This window comes from Perca flavescens, chromosome 3 (genome assembly GCF_004354835.1).
Source record: "Perca flavescens isolate YP-PL-M2 chromosome 3, PFLA_1.0, whole genome shotgun sequence".
Taxonomy (NCBI): domain Eukaryota; kingdom Metazoa; phylum Chordata; class Actinopteri; order Perciformes; family Percidae; genus Perca; species Perca flavescens.
The window spans coordinates 7,281,785-7,300,801 of record NC_041333.1 but is presented as its reverse complement, the minus strand read 5'-3'; the positions used below and the strand labels follow the sequence as shown (position 1 = coordinate 7,300,801).

At 40.2% G+C, this 19,017-nt stretch overlaps 1 protein-coding gene across 7 annotated transcripts in view; it reads left to right on the top strand.

Annotated features, from left to right (window-relative positions):
* nf1a (neurofibromin 1a) overlaps positions 1-19,017 on the top strand; it is a 282,226-nt gene that overhangs the window by 40,167 nt on the left and 223,042 nt on the right. For all 7 annotated transcript variants that reach the window (XM_028569967.1, XM_028569974.1, XM_028569961.1 and 4 more), the window contains exons 3-6: positions 73-156; positions 4,486-4,676; positions 5,938-6,044; positions 6,365-6,432. In XM_028569967.1, the coding sequence (XP_028425768.1) occupies positions 73-156; positions 4,486-4,676; positions 5,938-6,044; positions 6,365-6,432 (450 nt within the window). The remainder of the gene's footprint in view (positions 1-72; positions 157-4,485; positions 4,677-5,937; positions 6,045-6,364; positions 6,433-19,017) is intronic.

Below are 19,017 nucleotides of genomic sequence, written 5' to 3'. Positions count from 1 at the left end.
GGGTTTCCTAATGCTGTGTCCTAATGTTTAAATGTTTAGGGAATGATGTTTTGATTGTGGTTGTCTTCACAGCGGATATTTGGAGATGCTTCTGAGAAGAACCTCTACCTCTCCCAGCTCATTATCCTGGACACCCTGGAGAAGTGTCTGGCTGGGGTGAGTCTTCCCCTCTGAAGTCCCTTTATTGAGCTGTAGAAAACAAAACAACATAAAAAGATTTGTCCAAAGTTAATTTCCAACCCTACAAGGAACTATAGTCTCTTTCCGACCAAGTAGTTACAGAAATGTAGTTATATGAACAGTCCACTTCTAAACAGTTCTACTAACTACTCTCCCCCAAAACCGTTTTTTTCCATTTGCATTCAGACTGGCCAAGTGGCCGTAGGAATTGACCTTTTGTTATGACAGCCATCTAACCACCACTATGCGGCAAAGGGGAAAGACCCTGTCCTGAAGTAGGAGCTGAAAGAGTTAAGGAACTTGCACATTGCTCCAACAAACTCCAACATTCTAAAGTTGGCAGCTGTTGGCAATTGTCAGTTGGTTGTCTTTAGAATGTTCATAAAACCAACTGCCAGTCCACACTGCCCAGACAGTAACAGACAAGACTGACTTTTGTCACCTAGTCCTACCTTTTCTTATTTGAGTTTTGGTTTACTAAAACATGGATGAAGTGGAGACCTTGTTGAGTATGGCCAAAATAGTTCTGGTCTACCTGGCCTGTAAAGATGCTAGCAGTGTACAGGAGAGACAGCAATCAAGACGAGCCAGGAGGAGACTGTGGTGTAAACCTTGGATATTGTGACATGCAAAACAGGGTGTCTATCCTAACTTGTGTCAAGAACTTCGCTCAGAAGATACTCCAGCTTTTGCGAATTTTGCCAGTTTTGCTCCTCAAGCTTTTGAGGAATTACTCACTATGGTCACTCCACTAATTGCCGGAAAAAACACCCATTCAGACAGCATTTCGAACTGTTAGAATTAGAATGTTGTCAATTGTTGGAAAATGGGCTACATTGGTCCAACATTCTACAACTCGACCAGACTGGACATGTGAAACTTTAACAACTCCATCCAACAAACGGCAACAAACACAGACGGCCGGCCCACACTGACCCAACTGTTGAGGTTTGTTGGCATTTGTTGGAGCAGTGTGCAAGCTCCTTTATTACAGGAACTGTGGCCAGAGGAATTATCCCCAAATTGGTCCAGTCGGAACAGGAGAAAAAAAGGGTTCTAGGAACTGCAAAAATCCCTCAGGTTGGAAAGCGACTTATGACGGCGTATTAGGGCCATTGTAAGAAAAATAGTTATGGAGCCAGGGGAGGAGCTATTATTTAGAGATTAAAGTTGCACATTTACAAGAAAAAACTTGGATATTCTCTGATATTAAAGTCGAAATTCACGAGACGGGAAAACCATCTTGCAATCTTCAAGGAACCATCTTGCAAGGAAATGCTTGTGATTTTAGCCCAGAATCCCCATATTATCATTGACTGGACTTTGAAGAGACATTGTCGTGAATTGTGCTCCAACAGAGTTAGGTTGCTTTTGGTTGTTTCTGCTATAATAGCTTGCAGGAAGGTTTCTTTTCAACATGTTAATATTAACACTCATGTTCTCTGGTCCTATTATTACTGTAAGACATTTCCTTTACACTGGTGACTGTCTTTACAGCCATCTGAAGGCAGGATGTGACTGATGCATCTGCATCTCTAAGTCAAGCCATTTACGTACGCACGGCAGACACACTGGTTACATTTTGTGCAACCAGCATCAGACTGTTAACCACAGATCCCCCCTGCTTATGTGCACATCAAACTTGTCTTTTGATTAAATAGTCTACACAGTTTTTTCCGCTTGGCGTGTTGGAAACTGACTCATTGAAAACAGTTCAAACAGCTCCACAAAAAAATCTTCAAAAACTTCTTGCTCCGCTTATAACTCCCACAAGACCATCCGTTTGTGGCAGTTTTTCCCCTGGTGTCTGCCTCCTAAACACCAGGTAAATGAGGTACCGTTTGCATGCGTCATCTTGTTTTACATTATTTATTATATTAGCCTATGTGTGGCTGTGATGAGCAACATGATATGATAGAGATTATTCACCTGTCCCAGACAATAACTTTTCTCTGAGGAAAACAATACAGTATTCCCAAACAGCGTCAACGCTTCACTTCAGGCTCAGAGGCTAAAGTTAGTAGTAACTTGCTGCTGGTGCAGTGTTGCCAACTTAGTGACTTTGTCGCTAGATTTAGCAAATTTTCGGACCCCCTTTGCGACTTTATTTCACAAAAGCGACTTTCTGTAGAAAAGATGCAAGTATTTTCTGGCGAGCACACAAGGTTTTTCTCTCTTGTGACCGCCAAAATAGTCAATAGTCATAATGTGACGTAACGTTAGTCCGACAGGGTTTGTTATGGGAAGTGAGGCTCTCTGTGTGTAGAAAAGTACCGTAAGCTGCAGCTGCAGTGGTGCACATGCTTTTCCATGGGTAGTAAAGCTACAGTAGTCAGTGTTTTATGTTTGCTGCAAAGATGAACTAAATCACCTGATTAATGCAATGTTATCATGACATCTCCCGTTCATTTTTCACTGCAGAAAACCTACCAGCCAGGCTAAAGCTAATATAATTAGCCTAAAGAAACAAGGTGTCTGTCCCAACTAACGTTAGGGTTCGGAGCTGCGAAGCTGGAAACGTAACTAATCTACAACAGCAGTCTGTGTCTGATGTAACATGTAATTTACACTGATGTAAGTGTTCTGGGATACACAGTTTGTTGCTAGTGTGTGAGATGCAGGTCTGCATGCACAGCGAACCACCAATCACAAACAATGTTGATCAATTTATCAAACAAACAAGCAGGCCCTGCTAGTCGACTACAACTTGAAATTTAGAGGCAGCAACATGCATGCATAATTAATGTAATTCACTTTAGCCTGTATTGATAGTATTATATGAATACAATGGTGTCATGTCAGTCAACCAGTGTTAACTACCTAATTTCCCACTCCAAAATCACTTCAGAAGAGTAGTCGCAGCGCTTACTTGCTTTGCTGTTTGTAAAGCAAACAAAGAACAAAGTTCAGCAACGAATGGTTCACATTCCTTTTTTATTTTCTATGTAGATGGACTCTCCTACAAAATCACCCCAGTAGTTGAGAATGATTTATTATTTCCAAATAGAGCTATTTTTTAAAAACAACTTTTAAACTACAACTCAGAGTTGTTTGAATAACAGAAATCTTCAGATGAGATCTTAATGAATGCAATAAGGACATATATAGTAGCCTGCAAACAATGATCTAACAAAATTTTTTTTTTTTACTTTAGATAGCCTAAGTCTTATATGATTTAACAGGAATCAGGGGGAGACAGTGTTGAGATTTTTAATAACATGTATTAAGGTTAAGTTACATATAATAGCCTATTTGGGCTCCGGGTATTCAGGTATTTTATCTGCTAAATCATAACATTTGACAAACCAACCAGATTTAATTGACAAAGCACATCATGGCTACACTTCATACATATTTTTTATCATCTTTTAGTCTGATATGTTTGATATGTAAATAGTTGTTTATTTCGAAATTATCTGTTAATGTTATGTAGCCTAGTCATTGTTTTTAATAAATAGTTCATAAACCTTTGTTTGACAAGTTTTTACAGAACTTAGCCATCACGCGCCACACCGTCTCGTCCTGCATGTCCAACCACAAGTACATTCTCAATCTGTGAGAAACACTGATCATTCTTCTCTATGTCCATTACAGTTAGTTTATAGTTAAGTCATTTTGAGACAAGAACAAAAGTGCAGTGATTCAACTAACAAAAGGAGATTTGACTTGACTGGCGTTTGGACAGATGATTTGAATCATTTGGGGCAACCCCAGTAGGTCCCTGTTGCCAGTATACCTTGTAAGAAGTTAAGATTAAGATAACCTTGATTTAAAATATTTTTTGATACAGCATCGTATTGCGATATTTTCTGTGGCAATGTATCGATACACGGACACCAAGTATCGATCTTTTATTATATAAATTGCACATGAGAATTTAACTGTCTGCTTGACAATCTCATTTTGCATCAATGCAATTGAAGTGAGATGAACAAATAGAAATGTATCTTTTTAGATAATAGATGTTGACAAGTTTTCTTTTAGGGGCATAATTTGAAGTTGGAAAAAGGGTAAGAAATTGCAATATATCGCCATACGTTTAAAATCGCAGTAATATTGTAACCTAATGATCGTAATAATATCCTATCGTGGGGCCTCTGGTGATTCCCACCCCCAATTTAGAAGGGTAGTTAAACAATTGGCTGATAGTAAAAACACTGAATTCTATAATAACATTAACAAAGAAATGGTATTTTTGGTGATGTCTAGCTGACACCTGTTCACTGAGTAAGCCCAGTATTGTTATTTTAGGTGTTTGTTATGTAGGATTTGACTGTCTTTCTCCTCTCTGTCCTCCCTCCTTAGCAATCCAAGGACTGCTTACGTCTGGATGAGACCATGCTGGTCAAACAGCTGCTTCCAGAGATCTGCCATTTCATCCATACATACCGTGAGGGTCACCAGCACGCCGCTGAGCTCCGGGCCTCAGCTTCAGCCGTCCTTTTCTCTCTAAGCTGCAACAACTTCAACGCCGTCTTTAGCCGCATCTCCACCAGGTAGCTCACTTACCCAGTTTATCATAAGGCCAGGTTGCTGGAATAGCATGTCAGGGTACCCGTGGGGTCTTAAGTAGGGATGTCCCGTTCAGCTTTTTTGAGCCCCCGATCCGATGTTTTAAATATTGAATATCTGCTGATACCAAGTCCCGATCCAATACTTATTTGCTCAGATCATAGAGCTGCACAAAAAATTTACAAAAATAACTAAACAAAGTAACTAAAATATGTCTTAAGCTTAATACATGTAACTTAGTGCAGCAATTTAGTCTTTTCTCTCAACACCAAAACAGTTCTCTTTAGGATCCCAGCAAACCCCCAACCAAAAAATAGTTTAAAGTTTCCCCCTCAACAACAAAAACTAAACTTAGTTATGCCTCTTGCGCTTAATAGTCAGTCTTTGATAAAACTAAACTTAGTGACACATCTTGCGCCTAATGATCAATCTATGATAAAACTAAACTTAGTGATACCTCTTGCGCTTAATAGTCAATCTTTGAATTTCTTCTCGTGTTTACCAATGTCAGCTCCAGGGAATAACAGCCTGTAAACGTGGTTTCCTGGTGGAATCACGAAGGAAGGTTGGAGAATTGGAGTAATCTGCTTGGGATGACTAAGAGACTTTTTTTTACTTGTTGCCAAGAGCTGACAAGCTACCAGATACTCTGGACAGACACTGGTAAGTGGCCGTGCTCATGTTGGTTTGAAAGTATTGAATTTTGGGGCGCCCAGATAGCTCAGTTGGTAGAGCAGGTGCCCATATATAGAGGTTTACTCCTCGACGCAGTGGGCCTGGGATCGACTCCGACCTGCGTCCCTTTGCTGCATGTCATTCCCCCCTCTCTCTCCCCTTTTATGTCTTCAGCTGTCCTGTCAAATAAAGACCTAAAATGCCCAAAAAAGTATCTTTTAAAGAAAAAGAAAAAAAGTATTGAATTTTGTTTACAAAATTAACTATTTAACAATGTAATGCAAACCAACTAAACACATTTCCCGACATTTTGATATTTTTTAATATATTTTGATTTGTTATGCGTTTACGTATTGGAAAATATAATTTTAATATCATGATCATGATTTCAATCCTACGGTTCCAGCCCTACTGAAGTATGTTGATGTTGAGCAGGGTGATGCTGGAAAAGAAGTTATGTGCTCAAGAATTTTCACTACCAGATAAAGGGTAAAAACCTGATTAATTTTTTAATCTCTCTGACTGCATTCAGAGCAACAAAATTCATGTGTGCTTTTGGTGTCTCCTCAGGCTACAGGAGCTGACAGTATGCTCTGAGGACAATGTGGATGTTCATGACATAGAGCTGATGCAATACATCAATGTGGACTGCTCCAAGCTGAAGAGGCTGTTACAAGGTTCGCTTTTAATGTTCACACAGGTTTACATTAAGGTCAGAACTTCTTAAAGGAAGTTATGTTTTAGAAGTTGTCACACATTTCAGATCTGTCTTATTTTCTGAGAGCTTGTCTTGGGTGTAGGCCACTGAAAATTCTAATAGATTGTAACAATATAACAACATTCTTAGGGCTGGGTAAAGAATTGGTTCTTCTTCAAGGGTCCTTGATGTAGAAAAATGGCCCTATCTGTTACATGAAAGCCAGAAGTGATGAAGAAATTGAGATCAAGGTTGAACCAATGTCTGTTATGTGTGTTAATTCTGTTATTTTTCTTCCAGAAACTGTGTTGAAGTTTAGAGCTCTCAAGAAGCCTGCCCAGCTAGCAGTCATCAACAGTTTAGAGAAGGTACTCTGTCCAAAAACTATAATACTTGACATTTGAATTGCTTTTACAAAACTTTGACTCTTCTGTGTAGTAGTGCACAGTCACAATAAGTGTAGTGATTGTTATGCTATTAGGGATCGACGGATATGGGTTTTTTTTGGTGTTTTTTTTAGAGCCAATACTGATTGTTAGTTTAAAAAGGTTCGGGGTAGGGATGCACCGATCCGACTTTTTCAGTCCTGATACCGATGCCAGGGCTTTGTGTATCTGTCGATACTGATCCAATACCGTTGCTGAATTAATAATAAACTGTATCCTTCCTACTTCCTTCCACCATGTGGAAGAGACAAAAGGCACTTTTCTAACTAAATGTTACTTTTCTAACTAAGACAAAATAACATAGATGTAATGTATTGAATTCTTATTTATTTGTTATTTAAAAAACAATTGTGCATTCAAATCGAAAATATAATGTAATCAAACTTCTTAAAATAAATTTAAATAAATAACAATAATGGGCCTTCAATAATGGTATTTATAATATAATAGGTTTATAATGGTGAGTGTGTGTGTTTGTGTCGGAGCACCGCTCTCTGTCAATTTTCAGAGAGGACAGATAAGCTTGCGCTCAGGTACCTACATTTCGACATTTAACGTGTAAAAAACGGGGGGCAAATTTGCTGGTCGCACATGTGCGACTGGATGTAAAATTCAGTCGCACACTCTCAAATTTTGGTCGCAACATGCGACCATTTGGTTGCAGTCTGGAGCCCTGGGGACCGTAGGTGGATTGCGTTCATAATGTTGCTCCGCTGCATGCTTGAAGTGACACGTCTTTAACGTTAGCATGGTAACGTTAGCACGGCCGAGTAGCGTTAGAGCGACGGGCAACAACAGTGGCTAAATTATGTCCGATTTTTTAGAAACAAAACTTCGGAACAACATACTCTGCTCTCTTGAGCACACGTTCTGGTGTATCTCCGGTCTTTCTTCGTCCTCTAGCTAACTTTCTTCTCGGTTCTTTAATGTGCAGTAGCGACTGGAGCCTCTCCCAGCTTAACAGACTGTTCTGCTACCTGGCTAGCTAGGCTAGCAGCTATAATGTTACCCAGCTTGTCGTTGGGCGGTGTACATTTGTAAATTTATTAGTGTTAGAAACTCACAAAAATTGTTATATGCTATGCTGTTTTATCCTTTTAAAGAGAGTTAGTTGTGGGTTATTAATTGTTGTGTTATAAAGTTACTACCATGAGTGAGAAGGGTACGCAGTTAACAGGGGTCCCGGTGCTGTGACGGAGAAAAAAATAAAATAAAACTGGATCTGTTACTTTTTCCAATTCCCGATCCAGCTATTTTGTCAATATTGGGGCCGATATCCAATCCTAATATCGGATCGGTGCACCCCTAGTTCGGGAAGGGGGTTACTCTACAATTCTCTGGTTTATCAGTTAAGTGTATGAACTACACTGCAGACTACTAACAGTGACAAAGAGAATGACAGCTGACTCTGATATGAATTGGCTGACTCTGATATGAATGCGCAACTGCGTGGGACAGGTCCACATTAAATATCTTTGGTTAGGGCTGGGCGACATGGAGAAAATCAAATATCACGATAATACCTCGATATCGATACTGCAACGATATTGTAGTGTTGAATATTTGGTGCTTTCACAAAATATTGACACAGTGAGATTTTAGATAAATAATCAGCAGTAACGTGGATATAATGACTAAATGGGTAAAGGCAAATAATAGAACAGTTAAAACAGTCTGGTAAATTCAGAAAATGACATCACTTTACTGTAATGCAGCCTTCAAAACCAGGAAAAGACAACACTTATGTTATATTACAATATTACGATATCCAAAATCTAAGACGATATCTAGTCTCCTATCACGATATTGATATAATATCGATATATCCCGGTATCTACCGGGCGAATAGCAACGGTGATTTTGGTGCCTCATTGCGGTGTCACTTAAATGTGAGTGTTGTTCTCTGATGCTAAAAGACAAACTAGTACTGGTCACTGCTGTTGTCGAAAAACCACAGACGTGACTAAAGGTTGCGTTTACTTAAAATTGGTAAACCTTGTGTTGCATTCTGTAAAATACCCTTTTCTCATCTGTTTTTGTCTTTTAACAGCAATTCACTGGTGAAAGAAGTAATTCTTGTTAAATGTTATTACATTTTTAATCATTTAAATTCCCCCCTTTTTTGTGCTGATCCGAAAATGTATCCCTTCTGTGAGTTTTGTGATCCGTTGCACCCCTATTTGAGAGGGATGCAAAATTATATTGCAAGCCATTCTCTCATTGTTTCATTATTAAAATGTTTGGTGTAGTTACATAAGAAATTTCAAATTAAAGCTGCGAGCAGCGATGGACGGGCCCTCGCGTCTCTGCGGTGTTACCGGCGGACGCCGCTCCTTGTGCATTTGCGCGGCACTCAGACACCGCGAATCGTCACCAATGAAAAGGGAACTCCCCACTGAGTTCAACGATACCTCACACAAGACTCTGTCATACAGCTTATTAGCTGTTAAAAGGGGGCGTGGCCAAAGTATAGGGGGCGGGCCAAACCTTTACCAATAAAGGAAGTCTCTGCTGAGTTCATTGATACCTCACATAAGACTACCTTAAACGGGTCACCATTTATGAGAGGGGGCGTGGCTTAAGCATAGGGGGGCGGGCCAAACCATGAGCAATGAATAAGCAAGTCTCTGCTGAGTTCATTGATACCTCGAATAAGACTCTACCATAACCAGGTTACCATTTATGAAAGGGGGCGTGGCTAAGCACAGAAGGGCGGGCTAAACAATCACCAATGAAGAAGGAACGCTCTGCTGAGTTCAATGATACCTCACACAAGACAGTTCATTAGGTGTTCAAAGGGGGTGTGGCCAAAGTATAGGGGCCGGGCCAAACCTTTACCAATAAAAAAGGAAGTCTCTGCAGAGTTCAATGACACCTCACACAAGGGTATACCTTAAACGGTTGAAATGCTATGAAAGGGGGCGTGGCTTAAGCATAGGGGGTGGGCCAAACCATCACCAATGAAGAAGGAAGTCTCTGCTGAGTTCAATGACACCTCACACAAGACTCTACCTTAAACGGTTCAAATGTTATGAAAGGGGGCGTGGCCTGATTAAGTGGGCGTGGTTAAATTTTAGGGGGCGGCTCAGTATCGCATGTTGACCACACATAAGTTTCATGTAAATCGGATGATGTTTGTCATATAAGGCGCATTTCCTGTTGTTGCGCTATGGCCAAAAGTCAATTTTGGCCTGTAGGTGTCCTCAGGCCTGGACCCTTGTCAATCGTGAGAAATTTCGGGCAGATACGACAACTTATACTCAAGTTACAACAACTTCTTTGTTCATCGCTAAACACTCAAAATGGCCGCCACGCCCCCACACCGTCTGACGAAAAGTTTTTTTTTAATAACTTTTCATTGTTAAGGTGTTGGGATGGTACAGACCAAGTTTGAAGTCCATTGGATGAAATCTATAGGAGGAGTTTGTTAAAGTATAGCACCTTGACTTTTAGGCCTACTTCCTGTTGCCACTAGGGGGCGCTATGACTTTAAGTAAATATCTGCCTTTATTTGTCCTCAGGGTTGGACTCTTATGAATCCTGAAAAGTTTCGAGCCAGTTGGACAATGGACAAATATAATAGCATAATCTACTGTACATGCTGGAAAAAGCTGGGGAATACAGACTTTAAGGATGCCTTGTTAAAGTCCCCTGCTTCAATATGTATCCCCATCGGGTGGTCGTGCTGCAGTTTGTACACTATGGTTAGCAGTGAGCCAAACTTGTGCTAACGTTGGCATCGAGGGCTATGTAGATGGCAGGAAGGCTCTCGTAACGGCTGTGTCATATCGTAGTCCTATATTGATTAGTTCAGTGTGGCTGTACTTGTATAAATATACACCGACAGGAGAGCTAGTAGCCGCTGCACAATTGCGCGCCGCCATCTTTGTTGACATTAGTGAATGTGTAGCGTTCCAATGTGTGTTGTGAAGTTTTTTTCTAAGTAATTTAAATACTCTATAATGTCAATTTGCACATTGTTAACACAACAATATTAGCGTAGACAATATATATCGCCCACCCCTAACCTTGACCCTCCGGCTTGTGACCCGGAAATCATTCTCAGCGTGCCATCTTGAAGGACATCCCCAGTACTTGAGGAGGCTCCCTGGAGGAGTTATAACTGAGGATACACCGATTTATCAGCTGCGGAATTCTTTTCACTTGTGGCATGTAAACAAAGAGGCGTGCCACAGAGAGAGAGATTATATAGTTATAGCTGTTGTCCTGTGGTTATTCCACAGACCACCATATAAATTAACATTCTGATTAATAGCAGGTGAGTGATATAACCTAATTATACAACAAGTAGATCGTAGATTTTCGCTATCTCAGTTACAACAAGATTGAGCTAGCAAAGTAGTTTGGTGTTTTATATGTGTGGTAGTTATTCAGTTTGGGAAATCCCAGGATCTCTTGGAGCTAATGTTAAGTTAGCTGCTGACTAACGTTTTACAGGGACAGGAAATCATTTGTTTGAAGTTTGCAGACATTTAGTATCTAAATCTATCCATATAAAACATATTTTTTCAGCAGATATCTTAGTTATAACAGGATACAGCTAGCAAAGCAGTTTGATGTTTATTTTTGCGGTAATTATTCAGTCTGGGAAATCTCACGATTACTACAAGCTAATGGTAGCTTAAGTTGACTGTTGACATCACTGTCTTGCCAATAATGATGTTAAATCAAATCCTCTTGTGTAATGTTGCTTATTTGTCGAGGATAATGTTCTCTACTACTACTGTTGGACAGACAACTTCATTTGTAAGTACGTCCCTAAAGAGACACTCGAGAAACAGCAGCTTCATTGATTTCAGAAGCTAAAGGTCTAGTTTTTTCCTATGTAAGGTTATAACTATGGTTAGTTTTGCTGCTTAAATGTCAGACCAAGCTGCAGTGGCATTACTGTATGCATGGAAACATTTTACAATTACTGAATGCAGCCTCTCTAATCATTAAAGTAAGAGAAAACGCTCATACATTAAATCTATAGTGCAGAGTTTCTGCATAGTGCATAGTTTCCCCATAGTGCATAGTTTCCCCATGAGGAATTCTAAGTAATAACACCACTGTTGTTGCATCCACATGACACAAGCCTTCCGTAATCGTGCATGCGCCCCCACTCCTTGTCCACCCAGTAACTTGTTGCCAAGTAGTACACGGGATTAAAAAACATGCTGGGCTCTTCAGAAGAGGTAATTATCTTCACTTGAGTTTCTGCGCGCGAAAGTCGACGGACGACACGTTCTAAACATAGCCATGCTGAGAAATACAGTTTTGTGAAGCTCATGGTCTTAATTAGCTTTGTATCAACTCAATTGGCAATGGCTTGAATGTAACGGACATTCATTAATATAAAAAAGCTTAAATACAATACATAATTAAAAAAGCAGTCTCCTACGGGGACTGTAGAGGAGTGGTGAAGTGTGCATGCAGGTCTCTAAATCAAAGGAAATTATTCATTCAGGTGGGTGGAGGTTGGATGATTTTTATCCTACACGTGGATTGGATGAAGCTGATCCACACATTAATAATAGTGTGTTTGTGTGTACATGATATACTGTATATTTAAGTATAGTTCTTTTCATACAAACATTTGTAGTGTTTTACACATTACACATTTGATGATTTCAGAGCTTACTATGATTCATTAAATCTTTTTCAGATTGTTGACAGTCCCACACTGCCAAACTTTAAAAACCTGGAAAAATCATCACTGATAGATGTGATTCTAACTAATGATCCTCATAAGTATTCAACTGCTTCCATATTTGCAAATGACATCAGTGACCACTGTGTCGTAGCAACAGTTAGAAATACTACAATACCTAAAACTAAACCACACATTATAGTCAAGCGTAACATGAAGCACTTCTCAGAACAAGAATTCCTTAATGAATTAAATTAATATCCGTACAGATGTTGAAAGTGGTTTATTGGTGTTTTTTGCCCCCAACAGTCCACCGTTGGGAGGCACTGGTTATAGTTAGGGTCAGGTGTCTTGAAGGCAGCGGTCACAGCACTGCCTGGAAGGAGCAGTTGGGGGCAAAAAACACCATCAAGCTCGAACGTGCCCAGAACCAAAGGCCAAAGGAGTCAAAGGCTGAAACAATGCTTGGTTTTCACCTGATTTAGCAAATATCCTGATCCTATGAGCGCAACGTGGCATGGGCAAAAGCCAGAAAATCAAATCAGAACTCTTGACTGGCTGGTCTTCAGACAACTGCGCATGTACGCTCAAAATTATAAAAAAAACAAAGCTCATCATTTTCTTTCTCAAACCACTCATAATCTGAATAATCCATCAAAATTTTGGAAAACTATCAAATCCTTATCAGAAAACCGTAAAGGCCAGGAGCTTCCCTCAAGCATTGTGATGGACTCTCAAAAAGGTACCGACAAGGCCAAAATGCTTGATTGTTTCAACAAATATTTCATAGCCTCAGGATTTTTATTTGAGTCATTCAGTCATCAACAGGAGTGTTCCTCTACAGTTGATACTGTTGGTCTAGATCCCTCTTGTCAGTCTTTTAGTTTCAGTCCTATCACAATTTCAGACATAAATAAAGCCCTCAAGCATTTGGACACAACAAAATCCGCAGGCCCTGATAAACTGGATCCCTACTTTTTAAAACTAGCAGGAAATGTTATTGCCGTGCTTAACTAATATTTTTAATCTGTGTTTGAACACAAATGTCATTCCTCCCATCTGGAAGTCAGCATTTTTGGTTCCCCTGCTAAAAGTTGGTGACCCTACCATTTTAACACTTGAACGGCCATGACGGTCATTTTGACAGTTTTGAAATTTATGTGTAATAACTTTGCGGAATAAAAAAATACAATCCTGCTGCTGCCTGACTTTTTCTAAAATAGTCTGTATTTTAATTTTAAAATGTTTTTACATGCATTACACAAAAGGCAAAGAAAATACAATCACTTTTACCTGTTTCGGCCATACACGGTCATATTGACCACTCTGATTTTTGCTGTATTGTTTTTATTCTTTTGCGCGGTTGAAGGTGCATCTTGGTTGCTTAGTAACTACCATAGTCTCTGTCAGGGAAACATAACTAGCAGTCTCGAGTAACAAGTGTTGGCATCACCAATGGGCCAAAGGCAAAGCCAGAGTCGGTAACGTAGGCTACTACGGCGTGGTTGGACTCTGTTCTGAATCAGAAGGCAAGCGCTGGGCGCTCGCTCTGTGAAAGGCGCGGTACACGTAGATGGCCGGTGGCTGTTTACATGTTCATATAACTTTATACATCCTCAAACTGTCTGGAATCATTGCACACATCCTTTCCAAGGAGTGCACCAGCCGTAAAATTGTCCGGAGGAAGTTCATGCAGCAACTGGCAGAGGAGCTGAGAGCTGAATTTATGGAGGAAAAAAGGGCAGTGGCGCATGGTCCGAGCAGACGCCAAAGCGGAGGCAGTGCCAGGTTAGGTTATAGTTAAATGTTCAAATAAGATACTTTTAATTATTTGGCTGTTATGAGTTAAGTTTAATGAATTTCCACACCATATTTTTCGGGATATGAATGTATGGAATAATGACTGTTTACTATGCCATGATATGAATTATTGAAATGCGTATTACTACTCAAATGTATAATTAAACTCGTTAAAATGTACATTTTGGTGTTATTACGTTTTTCTAAAGATATCCTAACACAATACATCATACAATATTGCAATTAGGTATTTATCATGAGAGATTATATAGTTTGGAATGTGGTGGTCAAAATGACCGCTAATGGCAGTTCTAGTAGTTATGGAATTCCGGCACTTCTAGTGTTAAAGAACTACAGACTAATCTCTAAACTGTCTGCCCTGGTTGAGGTTCTAGAATCCCTTGTCAGTGATCAATTAAAGGATTTTTTTTAACCGTTTTTCACGCCCAGCATTTCTCCCCTTGGGTTTCTGGAAGGGAACAAATTCCACCACCCTGTCCAAACTTTTAGGAAACTGGGTATCGGTTTTGCACTTCGGCGTGTTTCCCTCACTCGAAAGCTTGACAGACCTCCTGCGCCTAGTTACGGTTGCTAAGACACGATTGGCCTGTGGCGGTTTTCGGGTGTGGCTTAGCGAAGGGTCAATTACAATTATGATTATTAATGCCAATTTTATGTAAATATATATTGGTTTGAGTGTTTTCCCTACCATTGTATTGGGGGGGGCCCTCCGTGAAAGTGACAAAATATTATGCTATATATTCAACAAATTATATAATTATGCTATATATTCAACAACTAAACGGATGAGATAAAGCTATTTTCACACATACAGGTTCACTTCTCGTTCTTCAGTAAAAGTTCAATTAATTTTGACTTTAATCGCGCAACCTTGGCCCTATTTTCACCTGTTGCTGAGTAACGTACATTAACATGCCATGGTCTCATGAGTGTAGCATACCTGTACAAAAAAAACATTGAAGAGGAGCTTCGTGCTACAGAGTGGCATTGCTAGGCCCGCCCCCTATCTTCAAGCCACGCCCCCTTTAATACATGCTGACCCATCTAAGGTAGAGTCTTGTGTGGGGTATCATTGAACTCAGCAGAGACTTCCTTTTTAATTGGTGAAGGTTTGACCTGCCACCTATGCTTTAGCCACGCCCCTTTTCACAGCTAATGAACCGTATGACGTAGAGTCTTGTGTGAGGTATTGTTGAACTCAGCGGGGAGTTCCCTTTTCATTGTTGACGATTTGCGGTGTCTGAGTGCCGCGCAAATGCACGGTCGCAAGGAGCGGCGTCCGCTAGGAACCCTGACGCACGCAGAGGCGCGAGGGCCCGTCCATTGTTGCTCGAGGGCCAGAGCGCCGACAGCGGCGAAGGCCCTATTGAAACTGAAGGAATTATTAGGGCCCGAGCGCCGACAGCGGCGAAGGCCCTATTGAAACTGAAGGAATTATTGTTTCTGTTCTATTCTTTCTATTCTTTTTCCCGTCAAATGAATTGGCTTTTTGAGGGGCTTAACATATTCAAAAATTCACCAAATTTGGCGGTCGCATCAAGTCTGGTGAAAATTTACGTATTTTAAGGGTTTCGGAAATAAGCGCACAAAAATGGCTTGCTAGCGCCCCCTAGAAAGTTAAAACAATTGAGCCCCTGCAGTGCGTAGACTCACGAAACTTGGTACACATATGTAAAATGTCAAGATGTACAAAAAACTTCATTAGAGCCCAGTGGCGGCTCCTGAAAAAATTCTTAGGGGGGGCAATTTTTCTGATGATTTAGGTGACCTACACACATTTTAAAAAAGATATGTCCAGCAACAACATGAAGACAGGGTCAGCATATAAGTCAATACCAGAAGCATTTATTGACTGATCTCAAAAGTTTTGGCTTACAAAAGCAAAATAAGTTATCACAGTAAAAATAATCAAGGGTGTTCTTTCACATTCCTCAACACTGCATAAACAATATGCATTTCCATAAACAAATGAAATATCAGCTGAAAATACAGCATCTTGGTATTTGTTCAGATTGCAGGATCAAGAAAGAGCTTTTACCATATTTCCAACATTTCAATGGTAGTGCAGCCAAATAATGTTTAAGAGTAAAAGAGAAATCCACACTTACACAATAAATAGTAACAGCATGGCAATAACAAGTAGACAAATTGTTTAGAGAAGTGGATCAGTGTTGCCAAGTCCGCTTATTATAAGCGACTTTGGGATTGTTTTTCTGTAAAGTCGCTTACTAATATTGGTAGTCGCGGGTCGTGTTTTTTTTGGGCTTGTTTCTAAAGTGTAGTTGCTTATTTGGGCTTGTTCCCAGCTCAATAATAAGTTCTCAAGCAGTCTTGCCTGTTCCCCCTGTCCCTCCCCTTTCCCCATACACACAGGAGACAGCAGCAGTTTTTTCCCACCCACATCCTGCTTCTAATTGGCTCTGACCCAGATGGCAACGAGTACTAGCCAATCAGAGGCAGAGCAGGTCAATCTGTTATTTTCTGTTTAGGAAAACGTCAGTGAGTGACGTTTAAATGAAAATACGTGCGAGTCGCAACTGATGGTGAGTAATTGGACTGTAGGAGAGTTTTTGGAGGAACAAATGCCCGGGGCAAAGTGGGCGAAATACGGGAAGAAATATAACAAAGACTGGGAGAAAGAGAAAAAAGTAAAAGAATGGATTCAACCCGTCGCGGGTTAATTTCTCCTGTTAATGGGTTTTAGTTATTTAAAAATGGGATCTTCTGCATTCCCTGCAATAATAAATAAAGAATATGTGAATTCACGATATTTTTTTGTGTGCAAATTTTTAAAATAATGTTAAAAGGTGGTTTAACTCCCTATTGTAGTCATTGTCCTGAAGCTCAGGGGGGAGAAAAATAAATAAACTACCGTGTGTACAGTTTTGCAAAACTGCGCAAAGTTTACTAATCTGTCCACGTGGATGTAAAATTGACAATCTGTACCCACGAATTGTTAAAACGTGCACACAGTTTATTTTTCTCTTCCCAGAACCTAGGGGGTCTCCGTAGAAAAAGTTGCTTGTTTTGGGCTTTTTTTCACAGGCCTGGTTGCTTATTTGTCTCGCGAGATCTGGCAACACTGAAGTGGATCTTTAGAACTAAATTTTGTGGAATGTAGGATATGACCAAAGTGCTACTTAATAAAAGCAAAGTAACGTAGGGGAATAGGGGAATGAACAAGTGAGGCTTGACCTTGTATGGTCTGGGCATCTTGGCTTTACACATTGAAGACCAAACCAGAATGATGAGGTGCTGCTAAGTTTAAATAAAGAATTCTGATATACACATTACTTGCTTCAAAAAGGCCTCATGGTTGAATTGGAAATATGTGCACCTGAGCATAATTCACAACAAGCAAGCAGGAGCTTTTGATAGAGGCTTTGTAAATATGAACAACCATATTCTGGCCAATTGTATAGATTTGTAAAAATGAACATGAACAGATTTTTTTATTTTTTTTGAATGAAAAATAACTATTTTAAACAACATCAACTGTGAACTGATTTGGGTGTGTGTGTGTTAAAGAGACAGACAGGGAGGGACAAAGAGAGAGAGAGAGAGGCTACATTACTTGTACTGAAACTGTGCTCTTCTCTCTTTCAATGCAGCAAAGCGGTCAATGACTTTCTCATTGAAATCAGGCATGCTGAAGACTAGTTCTCTCTCCATGGAAAGCATGGCCAGTGCATTCAGACGTTCCTGGCCCATTGAATTTCGCAGGAATGTCTTAACTCTTGTCAAAGTTGAGAAACCTCTCTCAGCTTCAGCTGTTGTCATGGGAGTAGTTATGAGGATGTTCAACAGAGTCACAGTCTCAGAGAACGTCTCCTGGAGGTTGTAGCTCATGAGAACCTGGTACAGTGCCAGTGTGGGGTATGCATTCACAGTGGCATTCTGAGCCTCATCAGGAAATGAATGGCAGTACCTTTCAAACATGTCTGCTTGCATTAAGGTAGCACTCACAAGGTGGCCAGTGAAAGAGAACCTCTCTTTGGTGTGATCCAGGATGGTGTTGCAGACCTCTTCAGACAGCCTCTGCTTCTCCTCTTCTCTCAAAGCTGTTCTGGGTCTTTTGGCTCCTGTTGCTTCTTGCAGCTGCTGTTGAGAGGAGTCCCTGAAGGCAAACAGACCAATGTGTTTGTTGGCTTTGTACAGTATTGTTGTCTATGTGATGCACAGGTATATGCAATGTATCCATGTATAGTACAAATACTTCAGTTCCGCTTAAAATGGGCAGGGATGCATAAAGTCTTTAGTGTTTAAGTTAGCCTTTGTGTCTCACATAACCTGGATGTTCAGCACAGTATACAGTGGTGCTCATAAGCTTATGAGCCCATGCTAAAGTTGACTAAAAAGAGGAATAAAAAAGAAAAGAAAATTGGTGTCCTTAAAGGTTGGATTTTCCAACTTTTTTAATTAAGTCATTAAGATCAATTTCCAAAAGATTATTTTTTTATTCCTCTTTTTAGTCAACTTTAGAATGTGTTCATACACTTATGAGCACCACTGTACAGTACACATAGTATATAAAATAAGCTCGATTACACCACTAGCCATATATAATGAGAATAATGTAATTTCAAACACAAATGCAGTCTCCTTTCATACATACATTTTCAAATAAAGCTCTGCTTTGAGAAAGATCGAATGATATTGTTTAATCTTACCTTATGGCCTGCACACTGCTTGTGAAGCTGTCGAGGGCACGTTTGATGAAGACAGCATCAATGTCCTTCTTCTGTAGCTTCTGGTACAGAATGTCGGGGGGCATGATTTTGTGAAAAAGCCCCAGGAAAAAAATTAAATCTTCATCATGTAGCATCCTCACGTAGCCAGATGCCTCTCTCACGGTGGGCTGGTCAAATGAACCCAATGAACCCGTCCGGATGGCTTCAAAACATTCTATGAGGTCGTCTCTATTCTCGTAGACAGTGTTCACGACTCTGGTGTTGAAGTTCCACCGTGTGGATGAAGGTCTGGGCAGTCTTCGTGCAACAGTCTGGTCAAGAATACTTGTGCGTTTGGGTGAC